A 14,245-nucleotide genomic window follows, 5' to 3' on the forward strand; every position below is an offset into this window, starting at 1 on the left:
TTGGAGGAGACAGAGTGCACATTTTGGGTTTCTTTCTTCACACCCAACAGCTATATCTTGCAGTGAGGTCTGTCCCCCTCCCATCCCATATCTGATAGAAACAGCACTGATTCATTTTTCCAGGCAAGGCTATGGCATTTATTAATCAGCCCTAAAATAGCAACGCAAGTAACAAATAATCCCTGTGCTCTGACCGTGGCAATCAGCATGCTGGCTTTGCTGGGAATGCAAAGTTTCAAGATCCACTGTACTTTCTCTAAATTAATATTATGCATTAATGTATATTATATGTGTTGGTTATAATATATTACACATATCTCTATATGTCTCAATAGCTAACTAAAAACTCAAGAGACTGAAGTAAGTAATTTTTCAGCTGAAGTTTTTCCTGGCATTTGCTTTCACAACCAAGAACAAGAAAAACCAACCCTGAGCGCCAAACACAACAAAGCACACACCAAAAGAACATGAATCCCAGCTGTCTTACTGACAGGCAGGAGCTGCACTCATACACACATATCAATTTTCTCTCAAAAGCAACATACTGGAAGAACTTAAATAAGTTTCACCTTGCAGACTTAATTCCGTGGCTCGTTTGAGGTCATCATCCTCTTTCTGTTCTCGTGCCTCCTAAGGGGGAGAGAACCAAACTTAGCTCATTGAGACATTTCACTGTTTAAAATTCTTGTGGTGCTCTTTTTCCATTGAAACTGTGCTGCTCTGGTTTCTACAACAAACCTGACATTGTAAATTAAAGGTTCTGTGTGAAGGAATGTTTGCAACCACCGAGAGTCCAATGTTCCCGTGCAACAGAACCTGGGACAAACCTTCATTAAGGCTTGTCAAAGCTCCTGAAGTTTGGTATGCAGCAGAGCAAGCCTCCAGTAACACCAAATGCTTTCCCTGGATCATTAATTTGAAAAGCATCTGAATGAATTTGTACCCCTGTGCTCAGGAAAGCTGTCACTTACACACAAAGCTCCTCACACTTCAGGAAATTTTAGTCTACTTCTGACCAAAGCCAGCTGAGGACACAGTCATTAAATCCTGACAGATTTGCTATTTTTAAGCCATTTGAAAGTGGAGCCAGTGGTTGTATCTAACAGGTGCAATCTACAAAGGCAGGATGCAAAAAGACATCACTAAACAACCAGGTATTAAAAATATTACCATGACCAAGCAGCAAAGAAACCTCAACTCAACAAACACGTCAAATGTTTGGATAACATCATGCCCCTATTCCTCCCACTACTCTTGAAAGCCCAGAGCTATGGCAAGCCAGTCAAAAATATTTAATGAGCTGGCTTCTTAATTTAGTGTTTGAGTGCTTTCAGCACACCTGAAAGGAGCACCCCAACTATGTATTTCAAATCAAGATAACCACAGCTACCCCATTTCCATGCCCAAATCATTAGAATAGCAGATTTTTGCTTCAGAACTGTACCAGAAACACACTCAAAGAGCAGTTTTACATTATTAGCATGAGGCCTTTTATCTCACTGTTTCTAAAGGATTTGGGAATCTTTGTTAAACTACTCAGCATTGATGAATCAAAGCTACATCTGGCATGGAACATACCAGCACCTCATAATGAGTAATGGGAGAGAAAAAAATCCAAGAGCCATGGAAACATCAGATCTCATAAGGAAAACCATGACAGCTTTGGTATTAATAGAGAGCAGACAAGGGCACCTATTTAAAGGAAGACCTGGCTAAGTGCTTGCTTGATTCTCTGCTGCTTGGCTAAACTTGTAGAAATCAGTTACAGGTCTTGCAATTCAAGTGGAATACAGATAGTTAGCACACAACTCAAGTACCCCATTTTTTCCAAGCCTAATTTAAAGGACTTGTTTTCAACTAAATTATTTGGGATCCTTTTTCCACTTTACTAACAGGGAAGCATCACATAAATGCTCAGTTCCTACATTCTTCACTAAGCATCCCCTACTCGCTAGCACCAGAAACACACCTAGGATAGACATATCTTTAGCCTGACCTGACATGGCCATTCTTAGCCTCGGCTTGGAAACCTGACTCTTTCACTGAGCCTTGACAGGACACACTGCAAGAAATTGCCAGAGAAGCTAAAGGTGGGCTGGAATCTTGATGTCAGAGAGGAAGAGTTTAGTTGAGGTTATCATTGTTTTTAATATAATGTGACAAACCAGTGCGCAAAAGTGCATGGGGAGCTCTGAGAAATCTGTGGGTCTGTGATGCACAGGTGTCAAAGCACATTCAAAACGTACCCAGATGCATCCAGTGTCATGACTCTACTGACACTGGAGCTAGAAGAAACCCAAACATTTTTTCCATCTGGTTATGTAAAAAAACCCAGAATAATTCCTTTGCAGTTGCCTGAATGCAAGCTTCTCCTTTAGCTTTCAGGTAACCAGTGCTGGGGAAGACAACTTAAGAAAGCAAACTATTTCTTACTTGCTCTTGAAGGCTTTGAGCCAGTGCCTGCTGGAGTTCTTGTTCTTCCCTCTCTCTCTCCATATCGTACTGCTGCAGCCAGTCAACCTCCCCTTGGGAGCCTTCTGGAGTTTTGTTTTCCTTATTCTCATCAAAATCTTTAGTTATCTCCGTGAAATTGGCAGGACCTGAGGAATCGCAGAGTACAGTTTATATTTGCTGTGTCTTCTGTTTGTTACCAGCTAAGTCCTCTGTTAAATCACCACGATCCTTGCAGCATAGTGACATCTATTGACAGGGAGCTCACCCACCATAGAACACCCACACAAGAGTCAAATGGAAAAAGCTCCAAAGTGCAGTCTTATACTCATTTTAACTGGTGCACAATGAACCATTTGATTAATCCCTGAACCCGTTCTCTTCTTAGCCTTTTATGTTCACTCAGAAACAGCACGTTTAACTACAGAAGCCACACAGCACTAGGTTTCTCCAGCCACTAACCTGAATTTCTCTGTAAGAAAGCATGGATTATAAAAATTTGCATTGCGTATTACACCTCGGAGTACTACAGATGAAGCCACAATAAAAGCCAAACCAAATGCAAGATAAAAAAAAAGCACAAATCTCAAGCACTGTTTAAATGTGCTATCTTTTGCTTCAGCTAAGAGCCTCAATCTTGTGAGCACTATGTACAGCTTTAAAGGTAACTTTTTAGATAACTTTTTAGTTCACCCTTGAAGTAAACACAATGGCAGAAGAGCTTTACAGAACATCTGAAATGAACAATCATTCAACTGCTGTATTCACTCCTGCAGTTGCAGGACAGTTTGATTCTTGCTTGCAACTAAGAGAGTGGAACATCTGCTCCAACAGCTATCAGGCAGCAGCATGTGAAACTTCATGGTTTTGTCCTCTGCAGACTTCAACATCTGCTGATTAGTTATTAAGAAGGATAATACAAGGCAGTCTCAGTATCTGTGAACCCTTAAACACAAGGCCAACAGCACCAGAACCATAATCCATCAGTCTAAGCCTTTCAAGATGAAAAAAGCCCCAGAATGTATTACATGAGCTTTGAAAACTTCCAGTATAAGAAGAAATACAGAACTTATATTAAACACATACTTTTTGCTTAAGTCACAAAAAAGCCTTCAAGTAATTACACTGTATTTTCCAAAGAAAACCTGGACAGAAATACGTTTATGTGGCCACACTCTATCACAACTCTATTTCACAACACCGTAATTAACATGACTGTATAAAAAGGAGGGCACAAAGAAGGCTGATCACATGCATAGTATTATTCTTACAGCCTTCCACCATCAAGGCTGTCAAGAGCTGTCCACTGAAACCAGTGTCATTTTTGGTAATAGTGGGGAGATATTCTGTTGTTAATTAACCTCCTGGCTCTCAGAGGATACGAGTGGTCTCTTCTTCCATGCTAGTGCAACTAAAAACCTGATGGAAAGCATGTAGCATACAATAGATACACCACTTATATTTCCTTCAGCTGGCTAAAGGAAGACTCAGCTTCCCCACACTGAGACCATACAGGCTTCTCCTTGTACTTAAACACGTCTCTCTGTCAGGCCACGATTCACTTGAGTCTCTTAAGCTTACAAGTCTACTCTCACATAAAAAGCTTTAGAAAAAAAATAAAGAGATATAGTTAAATTCATTAGTAACTAGTGACAAAATAGCTGCATTTATGAAAGCATTCTAGTCTTACGCCATGAGAATACTGCTACTGTGCTGCCTAGGCTACAACAGCTACAGAAATGAAAATACTTTCTGCTTATGGAAAAGTCAGTTCTAGACATGGCCAAATATTAGGAAATTGAACTGTCTGGCACAGGAACCCGTGGAAGCATGTGTTAATCAAGAGAGGAAAAAACGGAAATTAACTTTGAATCATGGAGGTGACAGACTTACAAGAAAATACATTTTCACAGTTTGATGAATTAAATACTTTTTATACATAGGGAAATTATCAAGTTTAGGTTCCTAAAACTCTGATCAAGTCACAGTTTCAGCAGTGCACTTGCACCCAGTTCCTACCACCAGCCATTACCAAGCTGATGTTATCAGTAACCTGCTTTAGCCCACTAGAGTCCAGTTAAGATGGTTACTTTGCCTTACCTGAGTCTAATACTGTTTTGGGTTTCTCCATCTCCATAGATTCCAGGCTTTCTGGCAATTCCTGAATTTCATCATCTCCAAAACCAGTGTCTGGGCTGCTTGTGGGCTTATCTTCATCATGGCTCAGAGACAGAGAAGCTTCCCTTTTGCTAATCTCTAAGACAGCTGCTAGGAGCTCATCTTCGCTCATCCCATCAAAACCAGCATTAGCCAGCTCAGGTTTATCACCCTCCATTTTACTTCTTTTTGAACCCTAGAGATGAATAGAGTCATGATTAAGTGCTTGAATAAACAGATATATAACATCAGTTTTATATTTTCGTGGAGATTTATTTTTTTTAACCCCAGGGAGTGGGAGCTTGGCACTGTCAACATTCAACATGAGATTCAATGGAGAGACAGCCTTTATAGCTACACTTACTCCACAGAAAAACATTTAAATATACACTACAACCAGTTTTTACAGGCCTTGTGGATTAACATACACAAGATAATTCTTCCCTTCTCCTTCCTTTCCTTCAAAACACGTTTTCCCTTTAGGTTCTCATGAATTCTCAAGCCCCTGGCAAGTCAAAGCTGAGATATCAGCAGGGAAACCGCAAGTTTGTTAACAAAGGATAAAGCAGCAACATGAGAGTAACTGAACTCAAATATAGGGATGGATGAACAGAAACTAAAATTGAGCTGGTATGAAGAGCAATTAAAATTAGGTGTTGTGCTGCAGATTTGTCACATGAAACCGTGATGTGAGTAGAGGGAAGAGTGCAGGAGTCACAAACCAAGTAAGAAAACAGTTTAACAGGGAAAGGGGGAATTATTCTTTCCCAAGGAGAACAGAATGATTTTCATTTGGAAGAAAGAAAAAACACCTTAGTCTTAATCTCAATTTTCCTTTTTATAGTTTATTTTCCTAAAGCTGATGCTCATCAACTCCTACACACACCGTAATTTGCAAATACTATAGTAATTTCAATCATTTTGATATTAACTGTTAATCAGGAGGTTAACCTCCATGTATGCATGTTTACACAACCACATTATTTACCATATGCTTAGAATTTCTTTTCCTATATTATGTTAAAATGGGGTAAGATAGTTTCTAATAAAATGTACTTATCCAGATCATACTGCAAACTGCATTAGGATAAATCCCAGAACTTTGTTAAAATGAACAAAATTACATTTTTACTGCTGCTTTTTACTCAAATACAGCAAGCATTTTGTATTAAAACTGCTTTATCAAACAAGATTAGTAAATGAATTAGCCAACTAAACTGCTTGTTCTAGACATGTTGCCCTCCAAGAATTAGAAGGGCCAAATTTAAACCTCTCTCCTCACAGGTACTTATGCACTGGATAAGTAAAGCAGAATACCTTTCTAAGCTTTCTGATTTCTCTCTCTGCACCTGTAGGCTACCAACATCAAAAGTGGTTTAGCTCTTCAGCAAACCCTAGTTCCAGGCTCTCTGCCAACAACTACCACTAATTCAGTGGATGGACTTTAAAGACTTGGCAGCATCTGTGCATTATTTGAATACAACTTTTCTACTAGACATTATTTGCATAGATTTTAAATAGCTCAGGCTCTAAGTCAGGCTGCTTTAAATAAGCATTTTTAAGAAGTACTTCAAATACTACTTCATCTGCAGAAGCAGAGATCAAGGAACTGCAGTTGTGCCCTGTTTAGCTGAACAACTGCTGTTTGCCCCTACCATCCAGTGCCATATACAGATGCTATTCCAGCTGTTCTCCCACACAGCAGGGACATTTTGCAAGGAGTGCCTGGCAAGGGAGGTACTTGCCAGTAAAAGTGACCACCAAGCCCTTAATGCAACCCCATCCACAGCTCTTTTGGGAATCATACCAAGAGAAATGGTGCAGCAACAGTACTGCCACTTCCAAAAACCAGGACCAGGTCTCCCAGGACAACACTGAGGTGGTCAGAGAACCTGGTTAATGGTAACACACTGTTTGTCAGGCCTGTGGTTGGGAAGTGGCCAATATCCATGGCCACAGAATAAAATAATTTATGTGGAATCATCACCACCAGTGTCTCTTTCCCACAACAGGCTGTAAAGTCTGTAATTAATTTGTTATTCAAATAAGTATGTTTTATTCCCACAATTTCTGCACTTTCAGGGCTTGTGCAGTAGAAACTACCTACTCTTCCTCAGAAACAAAACTCCAGGAACAATCAGTTAGGACAGTTTGAAATACCTTTTCTGAAAGGTCGATAAGAGGGACTTCAAAGACAAGCATAGATGTGCCATGCAGGACAGCAGACCCACGACCTTCAGCAAAGGGTTTTCTGTGTTTTCCCACAGTAATCCATTCCATCCCTACATATCCTGACCATCAGGAACTGTTCCATAATATTTAATCTAAAAATTACTGTCTGCAACTTAGTCTATTACTTCTTCTTGTATCCACCACAGGCACAGGAAACAGCTGAGAGAGAACTTCTTCCCCTTCCTTGAAGACACAAGCCTTGCTTACGCTTTTCTTTAAACTAAAGACCAAACTGAAGACCACTTGCCTGGCTCTTTCTCTCAAAATCTTCCTTTCTATACCTCTGACCATTCATGTTCCTCTCCTCTGGCCCCTCTCCAGTTAATCTATAACTCTTTTCAGTCCAGAGCCCAAAGATGGATACAGAACTCCAGCTAAAGCTCAATTCTGAGGAAAAAAGGAGGGTTACTTCACACAATGTGTATGTAGGCTATGGTTCTGTCTAGATACTTCTGCTTTCAACCTGCCTGACCTTGTGATTGTCACCTTTCATAACCTTTCTGAAGGCCCACTGTTTTCCCAGCTGTTCCTATCCCACATTTATAGTCAATCCTGATAAGATTAGCACCTTTGGCCTGTTCCTACTGAACAACCTCTCCTATTTTTATGCAGTTTCTCAGATTTGTCAAGATCATTCTTATCTGTAGTTCTGAGCTTCATTAAACTGGCAGCTCTTTCCAGCTCTGGATCTTGGAAAAATTTAATACTCAGTATCTGTCATTTATTAAATACTGGGTCAGGATCTTCCCTTGACTTGATTTTCCCATCAGATCAGAAACTGTACTATCTTCCTCTTGTTACTACTGCCATTCATCCACATTTACACCTGTCCCTTAATATCATAATCAAGGCCACAAGTCTCTGCTTGATTAAAATAACCCTACAAGCATTGTCAAAACTTTAGTGAAGCAAAAGCTTTACAGAAGCAGAGATGCAGGAAAGTTGTCCTATGCACTAGGCCCACAGCACTCTCAACAGAACAAAGTGGCACTGCAAGATAATCCTCTAAGCTGCTTCTATTCCCTTCTGGGTCATCATTTCTTCCCACACAACTCATCTACCTGCTAATACACTGGCCTGACAGGCAAAAAAAGCATCTTGGCAGCACTACCACTAATCACAAGGAAAAGCTCAAAGGCAATTTGAAATTAACTGTGCCATTACACCAGTGAACTTGGTCTCTTCACACTTCTGTGTCCGCCTACAAAGACTGTTAGCTTCAGATTCTAAAAACATTTAAAAGCCACACTTGAAAGGGGACATGGACTGGATGTGCATGACATTCTCTCAACTGAATATTTTGCTTAGCCCAACTTGTACTGGCTCTAATTTAATCAAGGGCTTTGCTGCATACTCTTATCATTGACAGCACATTATACTTCAGCCCAGGAACATTATTAGTGGAAGTTACCCAAAGGACTGACCAAACTGCTAAGCAGCTGGTATCCATAACCTGAAAACTCAAGTTCAATTGCAATGCAATTACTTCTGTTCCCAGTGGGAACCCAAGACAACTGTAGAGAGAGGTCAATTAGCAAAGCACTCCCTTCCAGCATTGCAGTGCTAATTAGGAGGAAAAAACCTCATCTGACATCAGTGTCACTCAGTTTATGCTAAAAAAAGCACACAGCAGACATGAGCACACACAGGATCTAGTACATGAAAGTTTGTGGGTTTTTCCCTTACCTTTTCTGGCTCATCTTGCAGTTGTTGCTGATCTCTACTCTGTATGTTACACAACCTTTGGCTATGGGCAACAGAGCGTTTCAATGGCTCATCATCGCTGTCAGAATCTATATAGAGTGCTGCAGAGCTCTTGGACTTGAAAGTGTATTTTCTGTAAATTAAAAACATGGCTATACAACTTCACAGCATTGTGGCATGGTACAAACATGTCTCAAATAACTGCTGAAGCAGTGCTCTCACACTGCTCAACTGGGGAACAAACTGCAACAATGGACAATTACAACTTATTAACATGGCAGTCAAGGTTTTCAGAAAAGCTTTTTTCTCTTGGGTTAACTGACATGTTTACTTGAAGCCTGCAATAGCAGCTTACAATGTTAAAAGCAACTAAGCGTGTGGCTCTTGCTTTTAAGGCGAAGGGTTCTGCACTTTATTACCTGGCAATCACAGACTGAACTCATTTGAGACACGGCCACATTAACTCATACAATTTGGCATAAATCATTTGACTTGAGTTTTTTAAGTTCGACATAGGGCTTCTCACAACATCACCCAGGTATAAAAAGTACAAAAATGCACCAATTTTTCATTTTTCCTGTTCGCTCTTCCATTAAGATAAATTCTTGCTTCTTTAGAACAGAAGACAAAGGAGTCTGGGGAAGTCACAATTTCTGTTTTATTACTGAATCTCATCTTTAAGCATCCCCCAAGGCAACCATCCAGGGAGATATCACATTTTTCACAGTATCAAAAACTGGCTGTCTCATCTTTGCAAATAAACTTAAGGAATCAACCACCTGTTCCCAAAACACTCATTGTGGCTCCACAGAGTCAGAACAAAGAGCTGGATTTCACAAGTAGAAATAATTTTGCTTCTTAAACTAGGCAACTTGCACCACTGATGTTAATTTCAGCTACCATGCAACAGCAATAAAACTCAGATATGAAAAAAGACAGTACCTGAAATAATTTACAACATAAAAACCAGAAAAGAACTAGAAAATCTAAAAATGCCTTAGAAACTACACCTCAAAACCCCAGGCCATTGGACATGGACATTCCAGAGCTATAACTCACCTACAAGGTGTGGAAGTGCTTACAGTACAGGAATTCACCATTTGGGAGGCTTTCAATGGACGGGAACTATTAAAAGAGCAAAATAATTTATTGCAGTAGTTACAGTCTTTAAAAAATAAGTGTTTACTTGTCTGCTATGCATGCAAATCCATGACCAAAAGAACAAGCAGAATACCATTATGTACTTGCTAATTGCTTAGATTTACAGTAATAACTTCATCACACTATAAATAAACAACAGTTGTTCAAAACCATGTATAATCCTTTAAACTTGATTCACTTCTTGGCGATGCACCCTCAGGGACCAGCTCACAAATTAAAGGCTCTTGGCTCCCATGTCAAGACAACTCATTCCTTTATATTTTATTCCCACCAACACTTGAGTTCCTGCTCCCAAACCACAGTCTCCTGCTGTTGTCTGGATCAGCCGGTTTTCTGGCATATCCCACATCTTAATTTCTCCTGTCTTACCTAGATTCCTCTGAACCAACTTCCTGCTTCATTTAATCTTTTCATGGGCTCCTTAAAAGTCCATACTATCACTACACATCTATCAAATAGATGGTAGCCACTGTAGAAATCTTTTCTAATCTTCCCCCTAAACCAGGGCTGCTTCTCTCCATCCTAGTTCCCCTTGCACTCCCTGGTCAATCACAATGGTTTCCACGACTGAAAAAAACTCCAGACATTGGAAAGCTATTTCCAACCTATTTTCAAGTATTGCTGCTCTGGTTAGCATAAACTGTTTGTTGTGTTTGAGATTTCTACTGTTAAAACAAACTCATGGGAAACATCCACTTACATCTCAAAACACCACTAAACATTTGGCAAAACACCTGCCACACTGCTGAACATATGCACCAGATGTGTCCTAGCTCACTGTGGATACCCTGGCTATGTCACTCAGCAGAGGCTACAAGACACCTAAGGGGTTTCTTGTTCCTTACTCTGCCACAAGCTTCCTATGTGACAACTGGCACATTTAATCTCTGTGTCTCACGTCAGGCAGCTGTAGAGAAATAACAGGCTCAGGGAAAAGGACAGAAGATTTTCAGCATGGAAAAGTGCTCAGATACTACAGTGGCACAGGAAATATGATGAAAAATGAACAACAGCACAGGAGGTGCAAGTGGAAATTAGCAGAAAAAGGTAAGATGTTTTGTCTTCTAACCAGAGTTAAAAGTGCTCTGAAGGGAAAGGTAATCTAGATTACTTTGGACTTACAGGCCTACATTTTAAAAATTACTAAAAGAAGTGTTCTTAAAAAGAATATCAAGTTATTTTCAAGGACAGTGAAGAATATTATCTTACCAAATATTCCCTAGATAATACCCAACTATCTCTTCCTACTGCTTCTATCATGCTTCCTTTCCAAACATGTTCTTATGACAGCAGCATTACAAACCAGCAGCACACATCTGAAGCTACATAATTGCAATGTTTCCTTGCCCAGACATCCTCTGGAGAAGATCTGACAAGTGTCTACCTTGTGGCATACATGATTTAACAGAGCAGGGACCAAAGCTGCACACTTACATGGCAGAATGGACGCTCCAGCCCAGTGTCAGTGGCAGCCTGGTGCTTTCCGTGCAGTGGGAAAGCAGGGTTAAGTATCTCGGAATAACCACCTGCTGCCCCACTTTATGATTGAGAGACAATGCTACATTGAAGCTGTATCGTTTCAGATGAAGAATCAGGACCCTGAGAGAAATGAGAGAAGGACAAATGTTCATCTCAAGATACAAGTCAAAGAAGACCTATTCAAAATCCAAGTAAGCCTTTTTTCCAAAGGCATTCACCTGACCAAACCAGATTATTACTTTGGGGTGGTAGGCAAATGCTGACCATCTCTTATCTGCAAGACACAGGTGTGTCCCCCGTTCATCACTCAACTTGTACAATATTAAAATTCCAGAATATATTTTCTGTATCTGCTTCCTTCACATCCCAGAAACCCCAAGAAAAGGGGAAGGGGAAAACTTAATCCTCCTTGTGTAGCGATAGGGAGGAAGAAACAAGTACTGCTGAGGGTTTCCAAAGGCTTCTTTAGAGTGAAACTGAAGAACAGCATGAAGACTGACTGCAGGTGCACCTCTTTCACACACGGACCACTGTACATGCTGTCCTGCTCATTTTCCCTTCATTTTACTCTTCAAGGGATTTTTGCTTGCACTTTTGTAACATATACTTCCAGGAAGGAGAGGAACAGGTGTCAACATTTACCTGGGAAGCCTGTTGAACTTGTGTGTGACAACAGCAGACTTTCCATTGCACTTCTCACAGGAATACTCAATTTCCTCTGCCTGTTTAAGGGTGCAGAGAAATTACTTGTGGAACAAAAGAGAAATCAAACAGATCTCAACCAAAAATACATCACATCTGTTACACAAACTCTTCAAAAGAGCAGTAACCCCTTAAAATTATAATCACCTTCAGGTTGACCGAGTAAGAGAACATTTAATAAGAGGTCAGGCAGCAGACCTTAAAATTTCACATCATATCCATTAATACAGGTGGAATTTTCCTGGTAAGTCTACTGGAGACTAGTGAATTAGCCACCATTATGACACAAAATAGCTTTCCAAAGGGAGGGGACAATCTTGTGAGGTTAATAGTTTTCTCTCCCATATACAGGATTTGTTTGGGTTTGTTTTTTTTTCCCTAACAACCTTTGGTGGAGGATAGAGCCATGACTTTTTCTCCCTCTTGTTCAAAACCTCTGCTTTGTTCCTCAAAAGGTATCCTCATCTAAACTTACCAAGGCACATGAGAGTAGAGTTGTGGACAGACATCAAAAAGGGAAGCTTCCTTTCCTGAAATTACACAACCTGCCCATCAAACATTCCTACAGCCCTTGACCTTAAGTGAAGTCAAATTACATTAAAATTTTAGGATTTTTTTTAAATTGTAAGACCTCCACCAGCTTTTAAAAGAAAAAGCATGTCAGACATTCTCTGTTGAAAGTACTGCCTACACAGAGAGAAAAAAAAAGTTTGCCTGTAGATATGACAAAATACAACACCAATTCACAGACATACAGCTCATTTTTAGCTGTCAGAAGCTTCACATTGAAGCTCTACTTACAAAAGTAAGCATCCACATATTACAGCTATTTAATTGTTTTAAATGATTGTACCTGCATGACCTTTTCCTGCCATGCTAATTACGAATTGTACACAAGCTGTTGAAGCATCCTAGCCCAGGAGAAGTAGCACTTCCTGAGTGATTATCCCAGCCTGACAGCCTCCCTTCTCTCCTCTGTATTTGTTCACACCTCAACTCTTTCATCACAAAATTGGGAAGTTTACCTATTTTACAGCAGTTAATTTCTGCACAGCATTTTACAGTATAAACTTCCATATGCTGTTAATGGACAAACATCACAAAAGTTCAATGTTATCTCACATACCTGCAAACCACTGTCACAGGAACTAATAATCAGCTGTGCAATCAGAATTTCCATACGGTGCATAACCTGCACACACTCCACAATGCACAAAAACCCCCTATAAGTACATACCCGAAAAAAGAGGTCAAGAGAATCCTGGATGGATCGGGAAGGAAGGAATTTCTTCCTTCGAGGAAGGTCAATGGAGAGGTCATTAAACTGTTCTCGTTTAGTGACGGTTTCACCACACCTAAAAAAGAAACATGCTCGTGCTAGTCTGATAAAAATAAACTTGAAACTAATGAACACTTGCGTGGTTTAAGGTAAAATGACTTCCCAGTAAACATATACTTCTTGATCATCCTATTTTTACTCATCAAAATGGAACTGTTTGGTGCTCAGGACAAAGTTGGAACTTACAATTTCTTTTTGATGATTTAGAAGTTGAAACATTTGTTTAAGGGTAAGAACAAAAATGCACAGATTGCTTTGGAGAGGCAAATGATCAGGTATAGAGGAAAGCAAAGTGACTGCTGTAGCTGAACACATCTGCTGCACAGGTCACACACAGTGAATGCCCAAACATATTGGTTGACCTCTTTTTCTGCAAGAATGTAGAGAGACGGAAGAAAATGCCATTCCCTTGAAGCCCTTAGAAAGATCAAATTAAAAACATGGCTTTTTCCTTTTTTTAAGAGGAAATATTAGTAGGCTGAAACCCCCTTTTCTCTCTATTCCCATACAATTGGTACACAAAGAGGAAAGCACAAAGGCTTTCCATGGGAAATGCAATGAAGAACTAAGTGGTATGAAACTGTTCAAAGAAGGCCTGCAGCAGCAGACAGCGTGGTGTGAAGTTTACAGCATTTCTAGACAAGAGAGCATTTTTCTAAATATGGAGCCTTGGATAAAACACACTTCTTAGTTCTGGTTACTGCAGATGAAGTCATGTGAGATGGGAACACTCCCTAGTCTTTTAAGGTAAGTGTGAAAAAGCTGTCAAGCACACTTACATTTTGCAAATGATAGAATGCTGAACCTCAAACTCTAAGTTACTGATAACGGGACATGTATAAACTTTGGTGGCTGAGAGGTCATCAGAAGCACGTCCTGGTGAGTTATCCTCATTAGGGACTGGTTCACTCTTCCAAGTTTTGTTTAACTTTTCCATGTCTTCCTTCAGCTGATCCAGACACTGGCTCAAGAACTCATGTGCATCCTAGAAACGGGGCAAATGAAATGAAATGGCTTTGC

General features: G+C 40.0%; 1 protein-coding gene across 1 annotated transcript in view; it reads right to left on the reverse strand.

Moving 5' to 3' along the window:
• USP37 (ubiquitin specific peptidase 37) overlaps nt 1–14,245 on the reverse strand; it is a 32,096-nt gene that overhangs the window by 4,627 nt on the left and 13,224 nt on the right. Inside the window, exons 12-20 of the mRNA XM_038143155.1 lie at nt 14,005–14,210; nt 13,124–13,241; nt 11,827–11,906; nt 11,140–11,304; nt 9,604–9,669; nt 8,527–8,677; nt 4,552–4,804; nt 2,434–2,600; nt 570–630 (exon numbers count right to left, since the gene is read on the reverse strand). Coding sequence (XP_037999083.1) covers nt 570–630; nt 2,434–2,600; nt 4,552–4,804; nt 8,527–8,677; nt 9,604–9,669; nt 11,140–11,304; nt 11,827–11,906; nt 13,124–13,241; nt 14,005–14,210 — 1,267 coding nt within the window. The remainder of the gene's footprint in view (nt 1–569; nt 631–2,433; nt 2,601–4,551; nt 4,805–8,526; nt 8,678–9,603; nt 9,670–11,139; nt 11,305–11,826; nt 11,907–13,123; nt 13,242–14,004; nt 14,211–14,245) is intronic.

This window comes from Motacilla alba, chromosome 7 (assembly GCF_015832195.1).
Source record: "Motacilla alba alba isolate MOTALB_02 chromosome 7, Motacilla_alba_V1.0_pri, whole genome shotgun sequence".
Taxonomy (NCBI): domain Eukaryota; kingdom Metazoa; phylum Chordata; class Aves; order Passeriformes; family Motacillidae; genus Motacilla; species Motacilla alba.